Here is a 24,127-nt window from a genome sequence, read left to right on the forward strand (position 1 = left end):
CATTTTTTTTGAAATATTAACCTTTTGAAGGTTGTTTTTAATTTTAATTTTAAATTTAAGGACAAGCATTATCAGTATAAAATTGCTAGCAGGAAAAGCTTTCTTAATTCTCTCCTATCTACTTTCCTAATTATGTGTTAGATTATCAATGGGACTAATTTTACTGATGTGATTGGACGTTTTTTGAGGTTGGGCACTGTAAAATTTTTTTCAGCCTTCTATCCCCAATGACTACACTCTTCCCAGGGTGACCCTTGGTACAAATCCACAAAAACACTCTAGACAGTCTTTGAGGGAGTTGTTCCAGGAATGGAATTACTCACTCAGGTCCCTCCATGATCTTCAATTATCATGATAGGAATTAAAGAAAACTGAGACAATAAAGTTCTGACCTTCTTCCCTTTATTAAGAAGGCCAGCATTTGCCAATAAAAAGGGTAAGTGGTTCCTTAGTGGCCAAAGACCCTGATTTAGAGATGATGGGATCATCTATAGTGATTAACAAGATGGCAGAGTGAAATCTCAAGCAACATAGACAGGTCCTTTTCTGGATGACTAGATATTTTAAATAAGAAATAAGTGGAATAAGTTTTATCTCAGTTTCTCTCCATTTTATCACTGGGAGATAAGATCAGTTCTCAGGGGATGGGATTTGACTGGCAGGTGTTGGTATTAATCTGGCACATGCTAGGATCAGTCCAAAGGGATGAGGATTGACCGTTAGGCAAGTTTTTCCAGAATGTGGGCAGTGGATAAAGTTTTACAGTTTGAAGTACACAATTTACAAGAATAGAATTGTGACCCAAGTAACCTGAGGTTACCTGAATATACTTACAGGGTTAAGTAATTTAGATTCACACAGAGAAGAAGAATATTAAATCTATATTGGCTTTTAATTGTCTTAACAAATAGAATTAAAATCAATTTTTAATTTCACACCCGAATGTTCACAAAGTTTTTTATTTGATATTGAAAATTTAAAAATTAAATATAACATCCTTAGAGTTTGAAGCAAATATTTCTTCCCTTCAAAAGGAGCTGTGGGTTCTCTCTATCAATGCTTTGTTATCTACGTTCACAGGTTTGGCTGATTTTTGGGGGGAGGGATAATTATATTAATGTTTTGTCCTTGTTGAACACCAATGATCCTAAAATGATTGCCTTGTATCCTCTCTTCAAGACTAGTCACTTTGGTTTGTATAGAATTGATGTGTTCTAATTTTTTAAAGTTCCTATTCTTTTTTTTTTTAACCCTTACCTTCCATCTTGGAGTCAATACTGTGTATTGGCTCCAAGGCAGAAGAGTGGTAAGGGCTAGGCAATGGGGGTCAAGTGACTTGCCCAGGGTCACACAGCTGGGATGTGTCTGAGGCCAGATTTGAACCTAGGACCTCCTGTCTCTAGGTCTGATTCTTAAGTCACTGAGCTACCTAGCTGCCCCTTCAGCTTTCCTTTTAAAAAATATTGACTTTCATTTGCAAATTCTCTCCTACCTCTATCCCCCTCCCCAACCCACTGAAAAGGCAAGAAATATGATAGTCGTTATACAGATGAAGTAATTAAAAAAATATTTCCACAACTGCCACGTTGTCAAAAAAACAAGAAAAATAAAGAAAGTGAAAAATATGCTTCATTCTGTACTCAGAGTCTATCAGTTCTCTTTGGAAGTGGATAGATAGCATGAGTCCTTTTGAATTGTCTTGGGTTATTGTATCAATCAGAGGAACTAAGTTTTTCCCAGTTGATTCTTTTCTAAATATTGTTTCTCTCCCCCTTCCAAGGAAACACAATCCTCTGGGGATGGGCTATTGGCAGCTTCATCCCCAACATAACTTCCCCTCAATCAGAGACTGCTTAAAGCTCCTGGGATTGCACATCAGGAAAAGTCTCCCATAGAGGTGTTCTTCCTCCAGCCCTTCCTGAAGTCCAACCATCTCTTGGGAAGGGCAGGTAGGAAGAACAACAATATGGCTCCTACCTCTTGGGTGAATTCAGGTACCAGTCAAACATCTTCCAGTAAGATGTAGGATGCTGAATCATTCGGCTAAGAGATTGCTTGCACTCAAAGTAACAGCACTTGGAGGGACTTATAGGGGGTAAAAGTAGGGCCACTAAGTTGAAGTTCTAAGACCTGAATTTCTTAATTCATTAAGGAGTTAATTAAATTTTCCCATGAAATTTTCTTTGTGAATGTTTTTTTTTTGAACCTTTTGTATTTGAACCTCCTTTTGGATTCTTAACTGGTCGATTCAGTTTTAGATCCCCTATGTTTAGCAAATTATTCCTTTTTCTGAAGATTTTCTATCACCGAGGCCCACCCAAAATACCCACTGTTGTCCTACCAGCTACAAGGTAAATAAATAAATAAATGTTGTAATATAAACTGACTGCTCTCTCAATTTATCAGCAAGGATTTATTGAGTACCTTCTCTTCTTCCACCATCTTTCTTCCAGCACTGCCTATACATAATCCCCGACAGTTTCACTTATCTCTCTGGGAAGTCCTAAGAGATCCATTGCTGGGAGAGTCTGGGATTGCCAGTCATCATTCTAGGAACCAGGAATACCAATATCTGTGACAGATAGCAAAATTGAATGGGACCGCTCCCCATGTCTAATGTATAATACACACACGATGGGTGAAGCCTGGAACTCAGTGTATACCATGAGAAATCATGGATGGGGAAAGGGTATAGAAATGAACTCAGGAATGCACCAGGATAAACTTTTCTCCTCTTTTTTTTTTTTGAGTCTGTGATCTGCCAACAATAATAGTCCAGGGGAAATATAGTCAAGGTGGGTAGCCAGATACCAAAGACAAATTCATATTTCTTTTAATTAACTTACCACTAGTATGAGAGGAAGGGCACAGCTCTGTGATTCTCTTTTAATTTCCAAGATCTCCCTGTTTATCATCTCTCTACAATTTACCCACATTTACCCTTGCTCTCTATTTTTGTTGTCCAATAAAAATATACAAGAACTGGGGCTAACATGCTAATTTTTTTTCATATAGGCATGATATAGATAACAGCAAGAAAGAGGATTAAAGGAGAAGGGAAGGGAAGGAACAGGAATAGACACCTGGGGAATGGATAGGAGGCAGTTGATGAAGTGGCTTCCTCTCTGGCTCGGAGAGTGGGAAGAGGGGAGCACTTTACCAAACCAGGTTGATTCAGCATTCCACCGTCTCATCATCTTTAACTACCACACTAAGTATATTACCTAAAGATGTTCACTATGATCTCTGTGACTGAAAGAATGGACTTTGTACCAATGTCTTGCCATATGTTTCCAAGATGGGGGAACATATCAGACTCTACCTTTGGTTTCTTATCCTTTTGGAGTCTTCCTCCCAGAATTATCCAGAAAAATCTTAGATAACAATATTTCCAAGATGGGGGAACATATCAGACTCTACCTTTGGTTTCTTATCCTTTTGGAGTCTTCCTCCCAGAATTCTCCAGAAAAATCTTAAACAACAATGTTTCCAAGATGGGGGACATACTAGATTCTGCCTTCTGTTCCTTATCCTTTTGGAGTCTTTCTCCTAGAATTCTCTAGAACAATTTTAGACAACATTAGCCCTCCCATTAGTCCCTGTCCCCAAACATCCATTGCTGGTGGATTCTATAATTACAAGACAAGACTAAAAAAGCAAATTAGTCATGCTTTCAAGGTGCTTAGCTTTTACTGGGGAAGGACACATGTTTATAGATAAAGAAATAAATAAAAAATAAATCCATTGGCATGAAGAGGGATACCAGCAACTAGGGGAATTAAGAAAGGTCTCTTAAAGATGGTAAGTCTTAAGCTGAGCCATGGAGTGAGATGGACCTTTTTTTGGTGGGGAGGAGGTAAGTACCTTTGCCATTTTTATCTGCTGCCTCACCCTACCTGAGTTAAAATGAAAGACAACTCCTACAGCCATAGTTCTGTGCCCAGCTGACTACCTGCCATCCCTGGGATGAGTATTTTGTGAGTAAATTGGTCCTCATCCTCAGAGGTGAGAGAGAAATGCTCCTCATTAAGGACAGAGAGGATGAGAGGGGCAGGAAAACAATGGAAGATGGCCCTTATTATCATGACCTCAGATTTTAAGGTGTCACAGGAGCATTATTCAGCTAATAAAAATCTCATTTGTACATCTCTTTTCAATAAGGCTGATCATGTTTAAGGTGACCTCTGCCTGCCTATCTTTAAATCTAATCTATCAATCAATTTTGCTTTGAATGGCAACTAATTTTCTTTTGGACTGAGATGTGGAGAGGGGTCATTTAATTTAAAAAATATAGAAATCAAAGAAGACTTGACTAATAGCTAGTGCTAATGTTAGTTTCCTAACTGCTGGTACAAAGGCCAGTGTTCATAATAAAAAGAAGACTCGTGATGGGCCATATTTATGGGATTTTCTATTTTCCATCTAATGAAATATGCATGCCATTTTCTCAGGAAAGCATGAGAGAAATCCCCTGAGAAGCAAGCATGGGGCCATTTTTCAGGTTCAGACTTACTACTTGTCACAAAAGATGTTTTTCAGCCTGAGTCTTTGCAGGTTGCCAATTGACAGTGGCAGCGATAACCAAGAACGTGGGTAGGCTTAGAAATGATAGGATCACCGAACAACCTGGAGGGATCTAGGAGAAAGAACACTATCCACACTCAGAGGAAAAACTGTGGGAGTAGAAATATAGAAGAAAAACAACTGCCTGATCACCTGGGTCGAGGGGATATGATTGGGGATGTAGACTCCAAATGATCATCCTAGTGCAAAAATCAACAGCATGGAAATAGGTTCTGATCAAGGACACATGTAATACCCAATGAAATTGTGTGTCAGCTGTGGAAGGGTGGGTTGAGTGGAGGGAGGGAAATAATGTGATTATTGTAACCAAAGAATAATGTTCTAAATTAACTAAATAATAAAAAAATTAAACAAAAAGAAATGATAGGATCAAAAAAATCTTGCAGAGCAAACTTGCTAACCTTTTCCTGGCTGTCACAGGCTCTCTTTGTATAGTGGAGTTGGCTGCATTATAATGGGAGAAATGACAACAATAAGGGGGAAATCCCTGGATTTGCAAGATACTTGCTATGACCCACATGAAAGACTTTTATAATGCTACTTCTTTTTTAAATTTTAAAATCATAGATCTGGTTTGGGGTTTTGGTTTTATAAGATGATTCTCTTATAAAAATGAATAATATAGAAACATGTTTTGAGTGATAATACTTTTATAAACTAGTGAAATTGCTTGTCCACTCTGGGAAGGGGGAGAGAACAAGGATCATGTAATTTTGGAAAACCTATGTAGATTTGTCATTGGAATAAAATAAAGATAAAATTAAAAAAAATTAAATCATAGATCTGGGGCAGCTAGGTGGCACAGTGGATTCAAATGGGACCTCAGACATTTCCTAGCTGTGAACTCTGGGGAAGTAACTTAATCCCATTTGACTAGCTCTTGCTCTTCTGTCTTAGAGTTGTTTCTATGACAGTAAGTAAGGGTTTTAAAGAAAAATCATAGATCTAATTAATGGCTAGATCTAATTATATCATAGATCTAATTAATGGCTAGTTTCTTTCATAATTTCAAATTGATTTCTAGAGTGGTTGAGTGAATTCAAAGATGTACCCCCAAAAAGCATAGGTATACTGATTTAAATAGGTTCCAGAGGTTAATAATGAGAGTTTGATTCTGTGGATGAATGAGTTTATTAAATTACATTAGAAATATGACCTTGAATTGTAAGTCATAGTTCTTCTTTCCAATTAAAAATAAACAACAAATACGTTTTCTATTCTAAGATCTCCCTGTATGCTTCCTTTTAGAAGTCCAAGAAGAATAAGCTGAAATCTCGGTTAGCCCAGGCCCTGTTGGATGATTTTCGACAAAATGTGAAGACCATTAAAAGTATCATGAATCCAGAGAGCAGCTCCATGGTGGTGGAGAGTGAAAAGAAAGCTGCAAATTCTAGACATGGGATTAAAGAAGAACAGGTTCATATATTCACACCTTTTTCTGGAGCACATTCTAAGAGGTAACAGAAGAGAGAAAAATCAAAAGTAATAGATTACCATGACATTAAAGAGATGGTAAAGTGTAGGTTGGAAGTGCCAATGGGCAACTAGATGGCTCATTGGATTGAGAGCCAAGCCTGTGGATGGGAGGTCCTGAGTTCCAATTTGGCTCAGACACTTTCTAGTATGTTCCTGGGAAGGTCCCTTAACCCTCATTATCTATCTCTTACCTCCCTTCAGCCTTGGAACCAATACTTACAATCAGCTCTATCAATGTAATGTTACCTATTTCATTAAATATTTGTCAAATACATTACCAACTGACTGCATGGAGTAATGGCACCAAACTAGATTAAAATGTAATTGGGACTTTTATCCACTCTATTTCTTAGCTGGCACCAGATGGTTTTGATGATTACTACTTTATAAAACAGCTTGAGATCCAATACAGCTATGTCACCTTCCTTCACATTTTTTTTCCACTAATTTCTTGATATTCTTGGTCTTTTGTTCTTCTAGCTGAATTTTGTCATTATTTTTTCTATTCTATGAAAGAATTTTGGGTAGTTTGATTAGTACGGCACTGAATCAGTAGGTAATAACCTCATTGCCCCTTCAAGGAAATACTTCAACAATAAATCCATTCTCTGAAGTCTTAGTAATAACTAATGATATCAATTTTCTTTACAGTCAATTTTGAGGGAATGTCTAAATTACTTCATTGTTCTGTTTTTTAATTTTATCTAAATCTGGTTTCTACTACCTCTCCAATTTTATTTCATATTACTGGGTGAGTGCCTTTCACACATTATATGCTGTAGCCAGACTGGACTTCCCCCCAGATTCACCAATACCATCCAGAGGTCATCTCCTTTCCCTGGGATGGATTACTTACTCATTTCTACTTTTCAGAATCCCTTTCTTCCTTCAAGGACCAGCTCAGTTGCCCATCATCTGTGAAGTCCTTCTCTGTTTTCCCCTAGCTGAAACTATTCTCTCCCTCCTCAAATTTTCTTAGGGCAATTTGGCTATATTTCTTCCCCTTTGCCCCCATCTTTCCATACCTTATATTTCACCTATCTCTGTCCATGTCTTTCCCTTCTCTGCCTAGTGCATTGTAAGCTCCTTGAGGGCAGAGAATTGATTTTGTTCTAAGGACTAGCACAGTACCTTGGACATGGGCACTAAATAGCTCTTTGGGTTGTTAAGTAAGCATGCCATATTTTACTTGCAGTAAAATTTTATTGGAAAGGAATTTGACTTTTAGTCCCAAAAGCAATTTAATCAACCAATAATATTGCTTATTTCTTCCTCTTAAAACTGCTGGCCTCTTAGGGGAACTCTAAATTTGTTTTTTCCAACAAGTATTTTTCCTCTTTTCACTCCATCACTCCATGTTTGGTGGCATCTTTGATATCCTTTCCCACTCATTTATTATGAATGGAGACATATAAAAATCGGTTCTTCCTATATACAAATAAATGCTTAGACTCTTCATAACAAATACCTTTTGAGGCATACCACTATTTCTCTTCTTTAAAACATTTGAAAACTCAAGTAACTACTGAATATTTATGACTTTGGTTTATGAACATGGATTAATGGAGTTGATGAAGAATCTACTATATCTATAAGATCACTTTATTAGGTCAGTTGATGAGCCCTTAAATGCTGTGCTGTATTCATACTTGGCCCCTTTTCTCTTTTTCCCTAGGGCAAAAGAAATCACACTGAGGGTCACTGGGAACAGTTGCCCTCAAACCTTCAATAACGCAATGAACATGAAGAGGAAACTTAAATCAGAGCAACACCAGAGACCTACTTTTTCAAAAGACTACTTCTGAATTTATTTATTTTTTCCCATAGGCCACTTCATGTTCTCTATTGGAATTTAGAAAATATTTTTTGCTGTTATATTCAAAATTATGTTGCTAGAAATTTTCATTGGAAAAGGTATAGGTAAGATGGAATGCAGACCCAAATAATCAATGCTCCCATTTATATTAGGTACTTCTGCATTCTTTATTTCTCATGTATATTACCTTTGACTATTTGTAACATGCTATAATCATTATTCATAATTCATGTTGTCAGGGTCATAAATGTTATATATCTTATGGAGATTAAAGCAAGAATGTGATTTTTATTTTAAAGAACCCCAAATTTATAATGTTTGCCAGAAAACGGATGTATGTTCATTATTAAATAAATGATGATAACAACAGATTTTTTTTTGCCCTGACACAATAATGGAAAGATGATTATCTGTTTCAGAAGCTCAAGGAATTTTAGTGACCTTTGTTTTCTGAGTTGGATTCTATGGCCTCTAAGATCCTTCACAGATTTAAATCTTTGACCTGATCATACTTTGGGTTTAAAGCTTTTTACACACTTTATAAGGTTTGGTATAAGGGTCAATTATTATCATGAACAGGTTCACTTAGAGATGAATAAACTGAGACCCAGAGAGAGAACCCTCTTTATTCAAAGTCATACTGTTAATAGTTGGTAAAGCTAGTACTTAAGTCCAGGTTCTTGGTTTTCTTTTAACTCCAAATCTTTGGTCTTTCCAAACTGCATGTTCTTCCTCTTTTGGGGGAAGGGACATTTGGAGAAAACTGGCATGACTTAACTTGATTGACTGGAAAGAGCATTTGACCAGGACACCTAGTTTCTAATAGAAAAAAGGCAACAAAGAACTCCAGGCTCTGCATCCAGAGATTGGGGTTTGAGTCCCAGCACTTTTTTTACTCACTATGTGACATTGGACAAGCCTTTTCACTCCCTGGGTTAATTTATATAACTATGAAATGAGACTTGTGGACTACATAATATCTAAAGATCTTTTTGGCTTAAGAAAATGTCTGAGATGCTAAGTAAAATCACAGAAAAGAAGCTGAAAAATGAGTAAATCATATAAGTGAGAGGGGATGTGTTTGCAAAAGAATTTTTAGAAAAATGAAATTGCTGCCATATTTATTCTGTGGTACTTTTGTGTAAGGATCTAATGTGTAAAGTATGTTGTTAATGAGAGAAGAGAGTCCAAAGTTGAAACATAAATGTGTTTTCTATGTGACTCTTGGAAGATCATTTAATCTCTGTTTATCTCAGTTTCCTTGTCTGTAGAATGAGCCAGAAAAGGAAATGGCAAATTACCCCAGTATCTCTGCCAAAAAACCCCAAAAAACCCCAAAGGGGTTACAAAGAGTCAGACACGACTGAAATTGATGGAACAAAAAAATGGGGATGATAATAGAATCTACTTCTCAGGCTTGTTGTGATGATCAAATGAAATAATAGGTGTTAAAGTGCCTAGCACAATGCCAGGCACATGGTAAACCCTAGATAAATATGAATTGTTATCATTATTTTTCTCCAATTGCTACTGATGTTATTTAAGTCAACCCTGTGAATGGAACAAAGCTAGGTAGCTCGTATTTCCTTTGAAACAGCTGTGTTCTCAGTTAGAAATAACCTTAACTCTAACTAGCTAATGTTTATTCCAATGGACTTAACAGCTGATTTGGGAGTTGATCATTACAGCTTTCAGTGTTTTTCCAGTCAAGACATTTTCCCCTCTTGGAATTACCAAAAAAGAAGATGTAAATGTAAGACCATTTGTCTACAGAAGGAGGAAGAAGAAGGAAACAATTATTTATAAGTACCTACTGTGTGCCAGATGCCATACTAAATGCTTTATAAATATCTCATTTGATGAACTAGAAATGGAGTAGAAGTAGAACTCCAGAAATGGAATAGAAGAGCAGACAGAAATGAAAATGAGGGAAATAGAGATTTTAAAATGCCCATAATACACAAAAGCCAGTTTGGAGTTTGTCCTGAGGGCATGTGGGGTGCATTCAGGGTAGCCTGAGATTGTGACTTGCACTCAAAGTGCCCTTAGAGAATCACTCATCTTCTAGGGAAAACCTCTAGTGCTTTGGCCAAGAGCTGAGTAACGAGGTCAAAGTGAGTTGATGGAAGTCATCTCTTGTGGTCTGGAGGGGTTTAGCACTTCCCTTCCAAATCACTGGGTGTCTGGTTCCTAAATCAACTTGTCATTTCCAACTACTCCAGAAGGCAGAAGGTGTTGGTTCTTCCTTCCCTTCCTCCCTAGTCCACCAGACTTGCCTCCTTTTCATTGGCCCAAGAAAAATGCCTCTGAGGCAAAAGAAAGTAGTATTTTTTTCTGCCAAAGTCAATAAGGATCCTGGGAAGAAATAATCAAAACATGTCACAGCTGCTAAGCAGGGATGATAAATCTCCATGCAGTCCTCAAATGCAATTTCCTTCCATGTTTAAAAAAAAAAGTCAGGCTAGAATTGTAAATAAATTCAAGCACACAGTGATGTCTCTTTGATTTAGCCATTGATGTTTATGGAGATATGCAGTCAGGCCCATAGACAGTCATTTCCTTTGATTGCTGCTGTTGTACAGTTGTAACTTCATGATTCCATAACAAACTATCCATGGGGTTCTCTTGGCAAAGATACTGGAGTGGTCCGCCATTTTGTTCTCTAGTAAATTAGGGCAAACAGAGGTTAAGTGATTTTGTCTAGAGTCATACAGCTAGGAAGTGCTTGAGGCTGAATTTAAACTCAAATCTTCCTGACTCGAGGCCCAGCACTGTTTTGACTGAGCCATCTGTCAGTTCTACAGCATTAATTTTGATATAATTGATTTTCCCCCAAACCTACCCATCCTCTTTGAGAACATTGTAATTCACTTAGAAGCTAAAAAACCAAGAGGAATCTATTTCAGTCCTCTTAAAGCGGGTATCCCCCCAAGGCTCTGTACCAGGGTCCTCTTTACCCTAAGCATCTCAGTGATCTTATCTGTCCCACAGGTTCATATAGCACCTCACATGAAATGTATAGACTATGTATATATGTCTATAATGAAAGTATGTAATAGAATGTATAAATAAAGGAATTTGAACATTTTAAATTGTCATTGTTATTTTTGCTTTTAATTATTCTCTTCAAAACTCTTATTTGCTGCCTTAGTAACAGTTGTAAGGGCAAGGACTATGGTCAAAGAGATTAGGTGACTAGCCTATGGTCAAACAGCTAGGAAGTACCTGAGACCAATTTTGAACCCAGGTTCTGTCAACTCCAGGAACATGAGCACCACCTAAATCCAGTTTGTTTCTAACTGCTCTCCTTCAGATTCTCATCATTACCCTCATTCTGGAAAAACCCTCTTCTCTTTTACTCTCAAACTGATGAAGCAGTTACAAGATTTTGTAATTCCCAATCACCATTAATCGGTGTTGAAAAAGTGTTGAATTAGCTAGTGGTATTCTTTAAGTAAGAGAACTCATCAGGCTGATTTTCTCTGGGCAATTCCGACAAGCTCAGGTAGTTTGCTAACGGGGATTCTTCAAGGCAAGGCAGGACAAGTTAACAAGTTTTAAGTGTTTATTCCATTTTAGGAGCCAAGTGTTGGAAATATAATTAGAAGTGAAGATACAGACTCTGATCCTCAAGATGCTTATAATCAAATTGGAGTGAGACAAGGAACAAAAAGTATATAAAAAGTGAGGGTATATGTATATGTGTGATTGTGTGTGTGAAGGAACTGGGTATTGGGCCATAGGGTTCAAAATCTGGAAAGTCAGAAATATGGTCTAGAGGAGAATGAAAATTGACTGGTCTGGGCCCTTCTACAAAATGGAGGTCCTAGTTGGAACTCACCAATGGAAGAAGACATAGCAGAGGAATGCTGCAGGATGAGAAGGCTTCAGGGGATCATGGATATTCCAAGGTGAGACTAGATAAAGTCTAAACGATAGATGCACAACCAAGAGTGAAATGAAGGTTGGCCAGCCTGGACCCTTAGACAAAATGGGGACTGTAGGAAGAACTCATCAGTGGGAGAAGATAGCACAAGGATGTTCCAGGGTGAGAAAGCCCCAGAGAATGATGGATGTTCCAAGGTGAGACTAAAGATCATTCATGGCATTAAAATCCATAAATTCAAAAGCTTAGCTAGGAGGAGAAAACTTATGAACAGTCCAACTGTGTCTCAGCATTGCTTGCTTGCTATATGGCAAAGCAATTGCGGTAGCCTGTCTTTCCCCATTCCACTTTTCTGTGTCAAATCAGAGAGGGCAGCAGAGAGCAACAGGCACTCATGAGAGGCTGAACACCAGTCCTTAGAGGTCCCAGGAAAGCAACAGCTGCAAGTGAAGCTGTCTTCCAATGAGTAAACCTTTATTCAATTATTTGAATGAGGAATCTGTTTGCTTGGTACCTCTACCAAAGCTGGTGTCTCATCCCCTTATTCATCCTTCCCTCTATTGCTCTGTTCCATCCAGATTCATCATGCTTTCAGTGACTCATATCAGAGCTTCCTAGTTCTCAGAAATTTATTTTTCTTTTATGAGATAAAAAATTCCTGAAACTGTCCTCCTGAAACCACCAGTTCAGAGCCTTTAAACAATTATCTAACATGTCATTTTCTGAGTTTTTAATCCTTAAAAAGAATGGCATGCAAATAAGCTGAGGGACTACAATCTCTTACAGCTTCTGTGATTCTACAGTCCTCAAAGCAGTCTTCTTCTATAGTTTGAGTCTTTGAAAACTGTTTCTTTAGTTTGGTGATTTTTAAAGTTTTGAGTACATTCTCTGCCCCTGCCAACCATCTTGCTGTTCAGATATGAAAGAGCACATTATAGGAAGGCACTGATAAATTAGAAAACAGACAGAAGGGGATGACCAGGATGATAAAAGACCTTAAGATCTTTTATATGAGAATCAGCTGAAGACATTTGGAACATGAGCTTCTTGTGAGTAAGGATAATTTCATTCTTTGTACTTGTATCTTCAGTGCTCGCCATGATGTTTGGTACATAGGATCCTTAATACTTTTTGGCCTGAAAGAAGTTTAGCCTGGAGAAGGGAGGGCATGATAGTTGTCTTTGAGTGTTCAACAGGCTGTCTCCTGGGATAAGAATGAGCCTTACTTGATTTAATTCCAGAGAGAGTAATGGGTAGAACTGCCTGGGATGTAACACAATTTTTAACACAATGGATATAACACAATTTTCCCTATAATAATTAGAACTATCAAAATGAGCTCCATTGGGAGGTAAAAAGTTCTGATTCATTAGAAACATTCAAGGAAAAGCTGGATAACTGCTCTTTGGGGATATTGTAGATAGGATCACTATTCAGATACAGATAAGATTAGAAAGAGCTTTTAGAATGCTGAAACTTTGTGATTTTGTGTATCTGGGCTCCAATTCTTGCAGTTACTTACTAATCTTGGGCAAGTTAATTCACCTGCATTGCTTCCTCATCTGTAAAATAAAGGCATTAGATTAAATCAGGGGTTCTTAACCAGGGGCTCAGGAATCCTAGGGATTCCTGGAGAGATTTTTAGGGAATCTGTGAACTTGGATGGGAGAAAACTGTGTCTTAATTTCAATATCACTGGTTTCCTTTGTAATTCTATGTGTTTTATTTTATGCATTTAAAAACATTATTCAGGTGGGGAGGGAAGCAACATAAGGGAAGGAGAGGGTGGGGGGTAGTTTTAGAAAGACTACAGGGAAAATAAGGGGGAGAATAAGAAGGGAGGGGGGTCAAAAGGGAAGTAAAATAAGGGTAGGAACTAGGGGGACTTATTAAAAAACAAACATTGGTGTAGAAGGAAATAGTGAAAGAAGAAAATGCAGGACCAGGAGTAGAAATCAAAATGTTAGAAAATACACAGCTAGTAATCATAACTCTGAATGTGAATGGAATGAACTCACCCATAAAACATAAGCAAATAGCAGTGTAAAAATAGACTCGAATCCAGGACTTCAATCCCCAGAAATCCTTGCTCCACTTCCCCAGAATGCTCTATAATCTCACTGAATTGTCACCTGGGCTGAGAGCGAGATGGGGTATTTAAACCTGGTTGTGAATAGGCTCAGGCTCTTTTGGACTTCTGTTTTGGAGCAGACGCGTCTCTTTCATGATGTGAGGTTATCCTGTCTAAGTCTCTCTGGTCTAGGCATGTGCTTTCTTATTCTGTATTTTCTTTAATCCTTAACCTTTAATAAACCCAATAAAAATATAATACTCCTTGCAGAGAGAAACTAATTTCTACCTGCCTCAGTTTCCCTAAATTTTTAATCATTACAGCAGAGTGGATTAGAATCCAAAATCCTACCATATGCTGTCTGTAAGAAACACACATGAGGAAGGTAGATACCCATAGGGTGAAAGTAAGAGGATGGAGCCTAATCTATTGGGCATCAACTGATAAAAAGAAGGCAGGAGTCACAATCATGATATCTGACAAAGCCAAAGTAAAAATAGATCTGATTAAAAGGGATAGCGAAGGTAATTACATCCTGATAAAAGGCAGTATAGACAATGAGGAAAAATCAGTACTCAACATATATGCATCAAATTGTATAGCATCAAAATTTTTAAAGGAGAAACTAGTGGCGCTCAAGGATGAAATAGATAGAAACACTATACTAGTGGGAGACCTGAACCTTCCTCTATCTGAACTAGATAAATCAAACCAAAAAATAAATAAGAAAGATGTAAGAGAAGTAAATGAAATCTTAGAAAAATTAGAGTTACTAGATATGTGCAGAAAAATAAATAGGGACAAAAAGGAATATACCTTCTTTTCAGTAGCACATGATACATTCACAAAAATTGATCATATTTTAGGGCATAAAAACATTGCAAACAAGTGCAAAAGAGCAGAAATAATAAATACAACCTTCTCAGATCACAATGCAATGAAAATAATAATTAGTAAGGGTATATGGAGAGGTAAATCAAAAATTAATTGGAAATTAAACAGTATGATTCTCCAGAACTGGTTAGTTAAAGAACAAATTGTAGAAACAATTAATAACTTCATTGAAGAAAATGACAATGATAAGACATCCTTTCAAAATCTATGGGATATAGCCAAAGCAGTACTTAGGGGCACATTTATATCCTTGAGTTCATATATTAACAAATTAAGAAGGGCATAGGTCAATGAATTGGGCATGCAAATTAAAAAATTAGAAAGTGAACAAATTAAAAATCCTCAGATGAAGACTAAATTAGAGATCCTAAAAATCAAAGGAGAAATTAATAAAAAGTCAAAGAACTACTGATTTAATAAATAAGACTAGAAGCTGGTACTTTGGAAAAAAAAAACAAATAAAATAGACAAAGTACTGGTCAGTCTAATTAAAAAAAGGAAAGAAGAAAAACAAATTGACAGTATCCAAGATGAAAAGGGAGACCTCACCTCTAATGAAGAGGAAATTAAGGCAATCATTAAAAACTACTATGCCCAATTATATGGCAACAAATATGGCAATCTCGGTGATATGGATGAATACTTACAAAAATATAAATTGCCTAGACTAACAGAGGAAGAAATAAATTGCCTAAACAACCCCATATCAGAAAAAGAAATTGAACAAGCACTCAAAGAACTCCCTAAAAAAAATCCCCAGGTCCAGATGGATTCACAAATGAATTCTATCAAACATTTAAAGAACAACTAATCCCAATAGCATACAAACTATTTGACAGAATAAGGAAAGAAGGGGTTCTACCAAATTCATTTCATGACACAAACATGGCACTGATCCCAAAGCCAGGCAGGTCAAAAACAGAGAAAGAAAACTATAGACCAATCTCCTTATTGAATATAGATGTAAAAATCTTAAATAGGATACTAGCAAAAAGACTCCAGCAAGTCATCATGAGGGTTATTCACTATGACCCAGTCGGATTCATACCAGGAATGCAAGGATGGTTCAATATTAGGAAAACCATCCACATAAATAACCATATTAACAAGCAAACTGACAAAAATCACATGATTATCTCAATAGATGCAGAAAAAGCCTTTGATAAAATATAACACCCATTCCTATCAAAAACACTAGAAAGTATAGGAATTGAAGGGCCTTTCCTAAAAATAATAAACAGTATATATCTAAAACCATCAGCAAATATCATCTGCAGTGGGGATAAACTAGATGCCTTTCCATAAGATCAGGAGTGAAACAAGGATGCCCATTATCACCTCTACTATTTGACATTGTACTAGAAAAACTAGCAGTAGCAATTAGAGAAGAAAAAGGAAATTGAAGGTATTAAAATTGGCAATGAGGAGACCAAGCTATCACTCTTTGAGGATATGATGGTCTACTTAAAGAATCCTAGAGAATCAACCAAAAAACTAGTTTAAACAATGAACAATTTTTGCAAAGTTGCAAGATACAAAATAAACCTGCATAAGTCATCAGCATTTCTATATATCTACAATCCATTTCAGCAGCAAGAATTAGAAAGAGAAATTCCATTTAAAATCACCCAAGACAATATAAAATACTTAGGAATCTACCTGCTGAGACAAACACAGGATCTATATGAACACAACTACAAAACACTCTCCACACAATTAAAACTAGATCTAAACAATTGGAAAGACATTGATTGCTCATGGGTGAGATGAGCTAACATAATAAAAATGACAATCCTACTCAAATTAATTTACTTATTTAGTGCCATACCCATTGAACTACCAAAAAACTTTTTTACTGAATTGGAAAAAACCATAACAAAGTTCATTTGGAAGAACAAAAAATCAAGGATATCCAGGGAAATCATGAAAAAAAAATGCAAAGGAAGGAGGACTTGCAGTCCCAGATATCAAACTATATTATAAAGCAGTGGTCATCAAAACAATTTGGTACTGGCTAAGAGACAGAAAGGAGGATCAGTAGAATAAACTTGGGGTAAATGACCTCAGTAAGATAGTCTATGACAAACCCAAAGACCCTAGCTTTTGGGACAAAAATCCACTATTTGATAAAAAACTGCTGGGAAAATTAGAAGACAATGTGGGAGAGATTAGGTTTGGATCAACACCTCACAACCCACACCAAGATAAACTCAGAATGGGCGAATGACTTGAATATAAAGAAGGAAACTATAAGTAAATTAGGTGAACACTGAATAGTATACATGTCAGACCTTTGGGAAGGGAAAGATTTTAAAACCAAGCAAGACTTAGAAAGAGTCACAAAATGTAAAATAAATAATTTTGATTACATCAAATTAAAAAGTTTTTGTACAAACAAAACCAATGTAACTAAAATCAGAAGGGAAGCAACAAATTGGGAAACAATATTCATAACAAAAATGTCTGACAAAGGTCTAATTACTCAAATTTATAAAGAGCTAAAGCAATTGTACAAAAAATCAAGCCATTCTCCAATTGATAAATGGGCAAGGGACATGAATAGGCAGTTTTCAGTTAAAGAAATCAAAACTATTAATAAGCACATGAAAAAGTGTTCTAAATCTCTTATAATCAGAGAGATGCAAATCAAAACAACTCTGAGGTATCACCTCACACCTAGCAGATTGGCTAACAGGACAGCAAAGGAAAGTAATGAATGCTGGAGGGTGTGGCAAAGTGGGGACACTTATTCATTTCTGGTGGAGTTGTGAATTGATCCAACCATTCTGGAGGGCAATTTGGAACTATGCCCAAAGGGTGCTAAAAGACTGTCTGCCCTTTGATCCAGCCATAGCACTGCTGGGTTTGTACCCCAAAGAGATAATAAGGAAAAAGACTTGTACAAGAATATTCATAGTTGTGCTCTTTGTGGTGGCCAAAAATTGGAAAATGAGGGGATGCCCATCAATTGGGGAATGGCTGAGCAAATTGTGGTATATGTTAGTGATGGAATACTATTGTGCTAAAAGGAATAATGAAGTGGAGGAATTCCATGGGGACTGGAATGACCTCCAGGAAGTGATGCAGAGTGAGAGGAGCAGAACCAGGAGAACATTGTACACAGAGACTGAGACACTGTTGTACAATCGAATATAATGTACTTCTCCATTAATGGCAATGCAGTGATCCTGAACAATCTGCAGGGATCTATGAGAAAAAACACTATTCGCAAGCAGAGAACAAACTGTGGGAGTAAAAACACTGAGGAAGGCAACTGCTTGACTACAGGGGTGGAGGGGATATGATTGAGGAGAGACTTTAATTGAACACCCTAATGCAAAAACAATAACATGGAAATGAGTTTGGATTGAGGACACATGTGATACCCAGTGGAATCGCACAGTTGGCTAGGGGAGGGCTGATGGGAGGGGGGGGGAGGAAAAGAAAATTATTTCTGTTTCCAATGAATAATGTATGAAAATGACCAAATAAAATAATGTTTAAAAACAACAAAAAAATTTAAAAATAAAATTTAAAAAAAAGAAGTGGTCTAGTTATTCATTTTATTCATTTTGTGTGACTAGTATTTTGTGGGAAGGAGCTAACCTGGTGATAGGAAATCATGTTTGATCCTCCTCTTGAGAGCTATCAGAGAAAGTAGCATTTACCCAGGGGCCCAAAGTAAAGTATCCTTCAAGCTACCAATATCCAAGTTAGATACAATTCTAGGGTGATACTCTTTGATGGCTAGGTGGTGCAATGAATAGAGAGTTGGGCTTGGGATCAGGAAGACTCATCTTTCTGAGTTCAAACCCAACCTCAGATACTTCTTAGCTGTTTGACCCTGGGCATATCACTTCACTCTATTTGTCTCAGTTTCTTCATCTGTAAAATGAGCTGGAGAAAGAAATGGCAAGCCATTCCAGTATCTTTGCTAAGAAAATCCCAAATGAGGACATGTAGAAGAGTCAGACCTGATTTTAAAATGATTTATCTGAATTCTTTTTGGAGATAGGTGAGGGGAAGAGCAGTTTTCCTTCCATGGCCCTCTTCCTGTACTCCATAAAGTCAGAAATCATAGTCTGTCCTCAGAGACATGAATGGCCAGATCTTGGACCAGTTACATTTATCTTTGGTTAGTATAAGCCAGCTATACTTATATTATATGGCCCAACCAAACATATATTTCATACAAAGAATAGTATTTTGGCTAGCATGACTAGAATGTGAGGTATGTGAGTGTGAGTAAGTATATAATACAGATGGATAGAAAAGTTGGAATGAGGTTGTGAAGGGCTGTAATGCAAGAAAAAAAGAGTTTATATTCTATTCTAGAGGCAGTAGGAAGCAACTGAAACTTTTCACTCTGGGGCGAGGGGTGTCAAAGAATTGGAGCTATGCTTTAGGAATACTACCTTGGTAGCTTGAGATTGGAGAATGGAGGGACTTGAGGAAGAAATGTAAATAAGGAAGCTATCTCAATAATCCAAGAGAAAGATGATGAGTGTTAAATTATTATTGGTATTATAGGTGGTCACTAGGGATTTAATTTCTAAATCCAAAAATGAATTACTAAAATAAATGATATTTATTGGTAGTTTTATTTAATAGAGGGAAGATATTAAGGAATGATATCTATAGAGAAAACTCCGGCTTCCTCTGACCCAGGTAGAAATTCTAAGGCCCTAATCAGGGAAAAGAGTCTTAAGACAATAGGCCTTTTTTGGATGTTTACACCTCCAGAAAGGCAGGGAAACTAAGTCAGCCTTTCACTCACCACAGTGACCATCTAAAAGGAAAGCAGTCTGATATCTCCTACAAGCTCTTCCAGGGTCGAGTTCCACAGTCAAGTCCAAGTGTCTGTCTTCCAGTCTCTCCTCAAGTGTCTGTCTTCCAGTCTTTCCTCTGAGTGACTCTTCTTCACTTCAAGCTTGAGAGAGTGATCCTCCAGTCCAATTCTGAGTCAGAGTTCTTTGATCTATTGACTTGATTATTGAATCTTGACAATGACCCTTCTGGTCTCTGTGATCCTCTTTTTAAAGATCTTTTTTTCTTGTGTCACCTCCCCTAAATTTCATGTCTACCAATCACAGCAGATGCTCCTCTCCAGGATTACCCACTCTTTAGTTCATACCTTCTTTGGTTAGATTATACCTTTTTTGGTTAGATCACCCCTTTAGTAGTTAGTTCACACTTATAGTGGTTAAAATGGGTAGATCTACTTCAAATACTGAGTTACCACCTTTTGTAGATTAAAATGCGTAGATCTACTTCAAATATTTTAATCCCCTTTTGGGGATTAAAATCTAAAAATAGATTGTACATTACAGCTCAATCTTTCCAATAAAGGAAGAGCTAAATACCTTCATTGTTACAATCAGGGGATTACAATTTAATCTTCACAATAAAGGAAGAGCTAAGTATCTTCATTGTTACAATCAGCAGATAGCTAAATCCAATTTTCACATGAGTGCCTAAACAAGATATGCTTAAACAAGGCTTGCCAATTGATTCACTATGGGGCTGTGGTGACCAAGAGTGGATGGTGAGGATGAGATTTAAAAACCTGGAAGGATACCTTTAATAGGAATAAGGAAGATAGGAAGAGGCTTGGTTTGGAGGAATGAATAGCAAATAGTGGTGTAGACAGGTCTGAGATGTCCAAAGGACTATCAATGGCAAGTGTCTACTCTTGGGTGGGGATATGTGATTGGAGCTCAAAAGAGAGACAAGAGCTGGAAATCATTCCTATCTGGAAATCATTAAATTTAGATGATGTCGAAACTAATGAATGAGGTCACCAATTGAGACAGTATAGAGAGAAAAGAGAAAAGGAGCCAAGAAAGAGCCACTGGTAGCCTTTAATTCAATACCTCCTCCCTCCCCAAATATGAACTTTCAGTAAAAGTCTATCTAAGGGGCAAGTTGGTGACTTAGAGGATAGAGAGCCAGGCTTGGAGATGGAAGATCCTGGGTTCAAATCTAGCTTCAGATACTTCCTAGTTGTGTGACCCTAAAAAAGTCATATTGACCCCTATTGCCTAGCCCTTAACATCCTTAAGCCTTGGAAATAATACTTAGTATTGGTTTTAAGATGGAAGATAAGGATTAAAAAAAAATAAAGCTATCTCCTAAGGTGGAAAGATCTAGGATCCCTGGGCTGGAGATTCTAGAATGCATTTTGGGAAAGGATCTTTTACAAATGTTAGTGGTAGAAATTCAAGAATCAGGCAATGGGTTGATTTCAGGATAAGGCCCACCTGTAAATCAGAGTCCCAGCTGTAACACAGGTTAAAGACTTAGGGAAATTGGTTTTTTTCCAGCATAATTCTCATGGTTTATCTTCTTTTCATTTTCTCCATAGCATCTGCTTCCCTCCCTCCCTGCCCTTCTGCTCTGGGGTTGCTTGTGCCCAGAGGTCAGCTTTCTGCCTTCTGTCTCCAATCCTCCTATTTCCAGTGCCATCTGTACTCTGCTGTTCTCCGCTCTGATTCTTTCAGAGTCTTCTCTGTGGTGATCTGGTCATACAGGAAGGGTCAGTGAGGTCAGTCTCTGCTGGAGCAGTTAAATTGGAGCCTCAGGCAAGCATAATACCGGGGCATGTTAGAGGTAACCAAGATAGGAAGGAGAAGTAAACAAGAATTTGGGTCACATATAAGGAGCGGAAAAAATGCAACTCCAATATCAAGAAGAAACACATTCACACACAGAATAGTCCATTGGCTATATGACTGGTATGTAGGGTATATGAAAGGGAATAGTGATAATACATATGGAGAGACAAGTTGAAATGAGGCTATAAAAGGCTTTAAATGAAAAATTAATTCATATTTTATTCTAGAGGCAATAAGAATCCAATAGAACATTTTGCTCAGGGGAGTCCCATGGTTGGAGCCATGCTTCAGAAATATCATCTTGGAAGCTGGGTTGTAGTTGTATGTATGTCTATATTTATACACACACATATCATGTATATATAATATCATATATATGAACACATATTTCCTTCTTTATTGGTAAAATAGTGGCATGTCTTCTATCTATCCATAATTAATACATATTTGCCTATCTTTTGTTTATCTGTCTCTTTTCAGCACAGTGCTTAGAATATAGTAAAAATTTTAGTGTAAGCTATGTGGCTCTGGGCAAGTCATTTTACCTCTCTGAACCCCTCTTTTCTTTTCCTTCATTCCTTTTATTTGTTCCTTTTTCTCTCTCTCCTTTCCTCTCTTCCTCCCTCCTCCTTTTTTCCCTTCCTTCCTCTCTCCCTCTTCTTCTCTCTCTCTTCCTTCTTTCTTCCATCCCTCCTTCCATTCCTTCCTTCCTTCCAACCTGAAGACCTAACTTTCAAAGTCATCTCCAAGCCAGGATATCTCCATGCTGAGATGGGCACTCAAAAAGAACAAGCACCAAAAGAGGCTTCCTGAAAACAAGCGTAGGCTAGTTGCCTAGATAGGACAGGTGCTTTAGAAGCTATGTTCTCATGGCCCCATGGAGGTGGGTGTAGGAGAAAGAGAGCACTGCTCCTTTCTTCATCCTGTATCAGGAAGCATTTCAAAATAACCCAAGTGGGACAAGTGGTTTCTCTTTCCTTGAATAATTTTTGAATATTTTGTATGGATCCTTCTCCCATTTTTGTCATATTCCACCTTTTATCATAGGTGTTCATGTCATATATCCCTCATTAGATCATAAGCACCTTAAGGACAAGTACTCTGTTGTCTTTCATTTTTGTGTCTCCAGGGACTGATCAAGGAAAAGGGAAAAAATCTTTATGTTCTAAAATATGTATAGCAGCTCTCTTTGTGGTGGCAAAGAACTGGAAATTAAAGGGATACTCATGAATTGAAGAATGGCTGAACAAATTGGAGCATATGATCATAATGGAATGCTACTCTGCTATAAGAAATGATGAATAGATTAATTTTTTTTAATAATGGAAAGACCTACATGAAATTATGAAGAGTGAAACAGGCAGAACCATGGCAACATTATATACAGCAACAAAAATATTGTTTAAAGAATGACTTGCATATGTCCACTTCCAGCGAAAGAATTGATAAATAGAAACAAGCAAGACAGTTTAAAATATGCATGTATCTTTTTGTCCAATGATGATTTCTCTAATGGGAAGGGAGTGATGGGAGGGAGGAGTTACCTGGGTATTTTAATGTAACAAAAACGCCCAAATAAATAAATTTACAAATAAATAAATTTTATTACAAACAAAATAACAAAATTACAGACAAAACAAAATTAATTAATAAAGAAAGAAAAGACTTGCATCAGAGGCCACAGAGAATTAGGAAACTTGCTTTTGCACTCTAGTGGGACACTTTTTCTGTATGCCCTATGCTCTTGTTACTCAGTATCCAACTCTTTGTGAGCCTGTGGACCATAGCACACTAATGCTGTCCATGAGGTTTTCTTGGCAAGAATAATGGAGTGGCTTGCCATTTTCTTCTTCAGTGAATTAAGGCAAATAGAGGTTAAGTGACTCAAACAGGTCATCAGCTAGTAAGTGTCTGAGACTGGTTTTAACCTCTGGTCTAATTGCTTCCTAGTCCAGTGTTCTATTTCTTCTAGCTAGATAGCCCCGATGGTTTCCCATACTGTCCCAAGTGGGAGCCCAGCCAAGGGGAAGGTCAGGGTCTTCTCATCAGTTCGAAGTACCCTTGAGCCTTTGGTTCTTCTCTTAGGGCCATGCAGCCCTCACAGCCTCTCATCTTCTTCTCTAATATAACCCTGTGACTTCTTAGAAACTCTCTAAGGTTCAGGACTGACATGAAGGGGTGAAAGGAGACAAGAGGGCTTTCTCGGCGTTTGAGGATCAAGAGAATCCCTGCTATCTATGACACATTGATGGAGATTACCCAAAAGGAGAATAGAACATTTGCTGATAAGTGAATGCCACAGGCACCCAAGCGAAAGAGAGCCAAGATTTTCAAAGGGATGAGAGATCTTGGGTTCAAATGTGATCTCAGACACTCCCTAGCTGGGTAACCCCCATTGCCTAGCCCTTACCGCTCTTCTGCCTTGCAACCAATAAACACTACTGATTCTAAGACGGAAGGTGGGGGGGTTAAAAAAAAAGACGGGGAAGATTAAGGGGGTATTGTAGATAAATGCAAAGGGGAGTCGTGCAATGCGGAAGCCAGAGGGGAGAAGAACCACTCATTACCCAGCCTGAAACCCAGAACAGATCTTCCATTCTGTCACTTCAGCAGAAAGCCAGGGCCTGTTGCCCCCCACGGCTTGGGCGAGCCCCTGAAGGGGTTGTCTCAAAAGCTCAAGATGGATCTCGCTCGCCTCTCGAGGAACGCCAGCGGGGCCCCGCGGAGCGCTCTATGGACCACACTAAGTATAGAACAAAGCCGACTTTGGCACCGAGGCAGGGAGC

At 37.7% G+C, this 24,127-nt stretch overlaps 1 protein-coding gene across 1 annotated transcript in view; it reads left to right on the plus strand.

Moving 5' to 3' along the window:
* LOC130454491 (uncharacterized) overlaps positions 1 to 8,245 on the plus strand; it is a 43,065-nt gene extending 34,820 nt beyond the window's left edge. Inside the window, exons 5-6 of the mRNA XM_056798432.1 lie at positions 5,833 to 6,041; positions 7,736 to 8,245. Of these exons, the coding sequence (XP_056654410.1) occupies positions 5,833 to 6,041; positions 7,736 to 7,865 (339 nt within the window). The 3' untranslated portion in view covers positions 7,866 to 8,245. The remainder of the gene's footprint in view (positions 1 to 5,832; positions 6,042 to 7,735) is intronic.
* Positions 8,246 to 24,127: the final 15,882 nt, after the last annotated feature.

This window comes from Monodelphis domestica, chromosome 5 (assembly GCF_027887165.1).
Source record: "Monodelphis domestica isolate mMonDom1 chromosome 5, mMonDom1.pri, whole genome shotgun sequence".
Taxonomy (NCBI): domain Eukaryota; kingdom Metazoa; phylum Chordata; class Mammalia; order Didelphimorphia; family Didelphidae; genus Monodelphis; species Monodelphis domestica.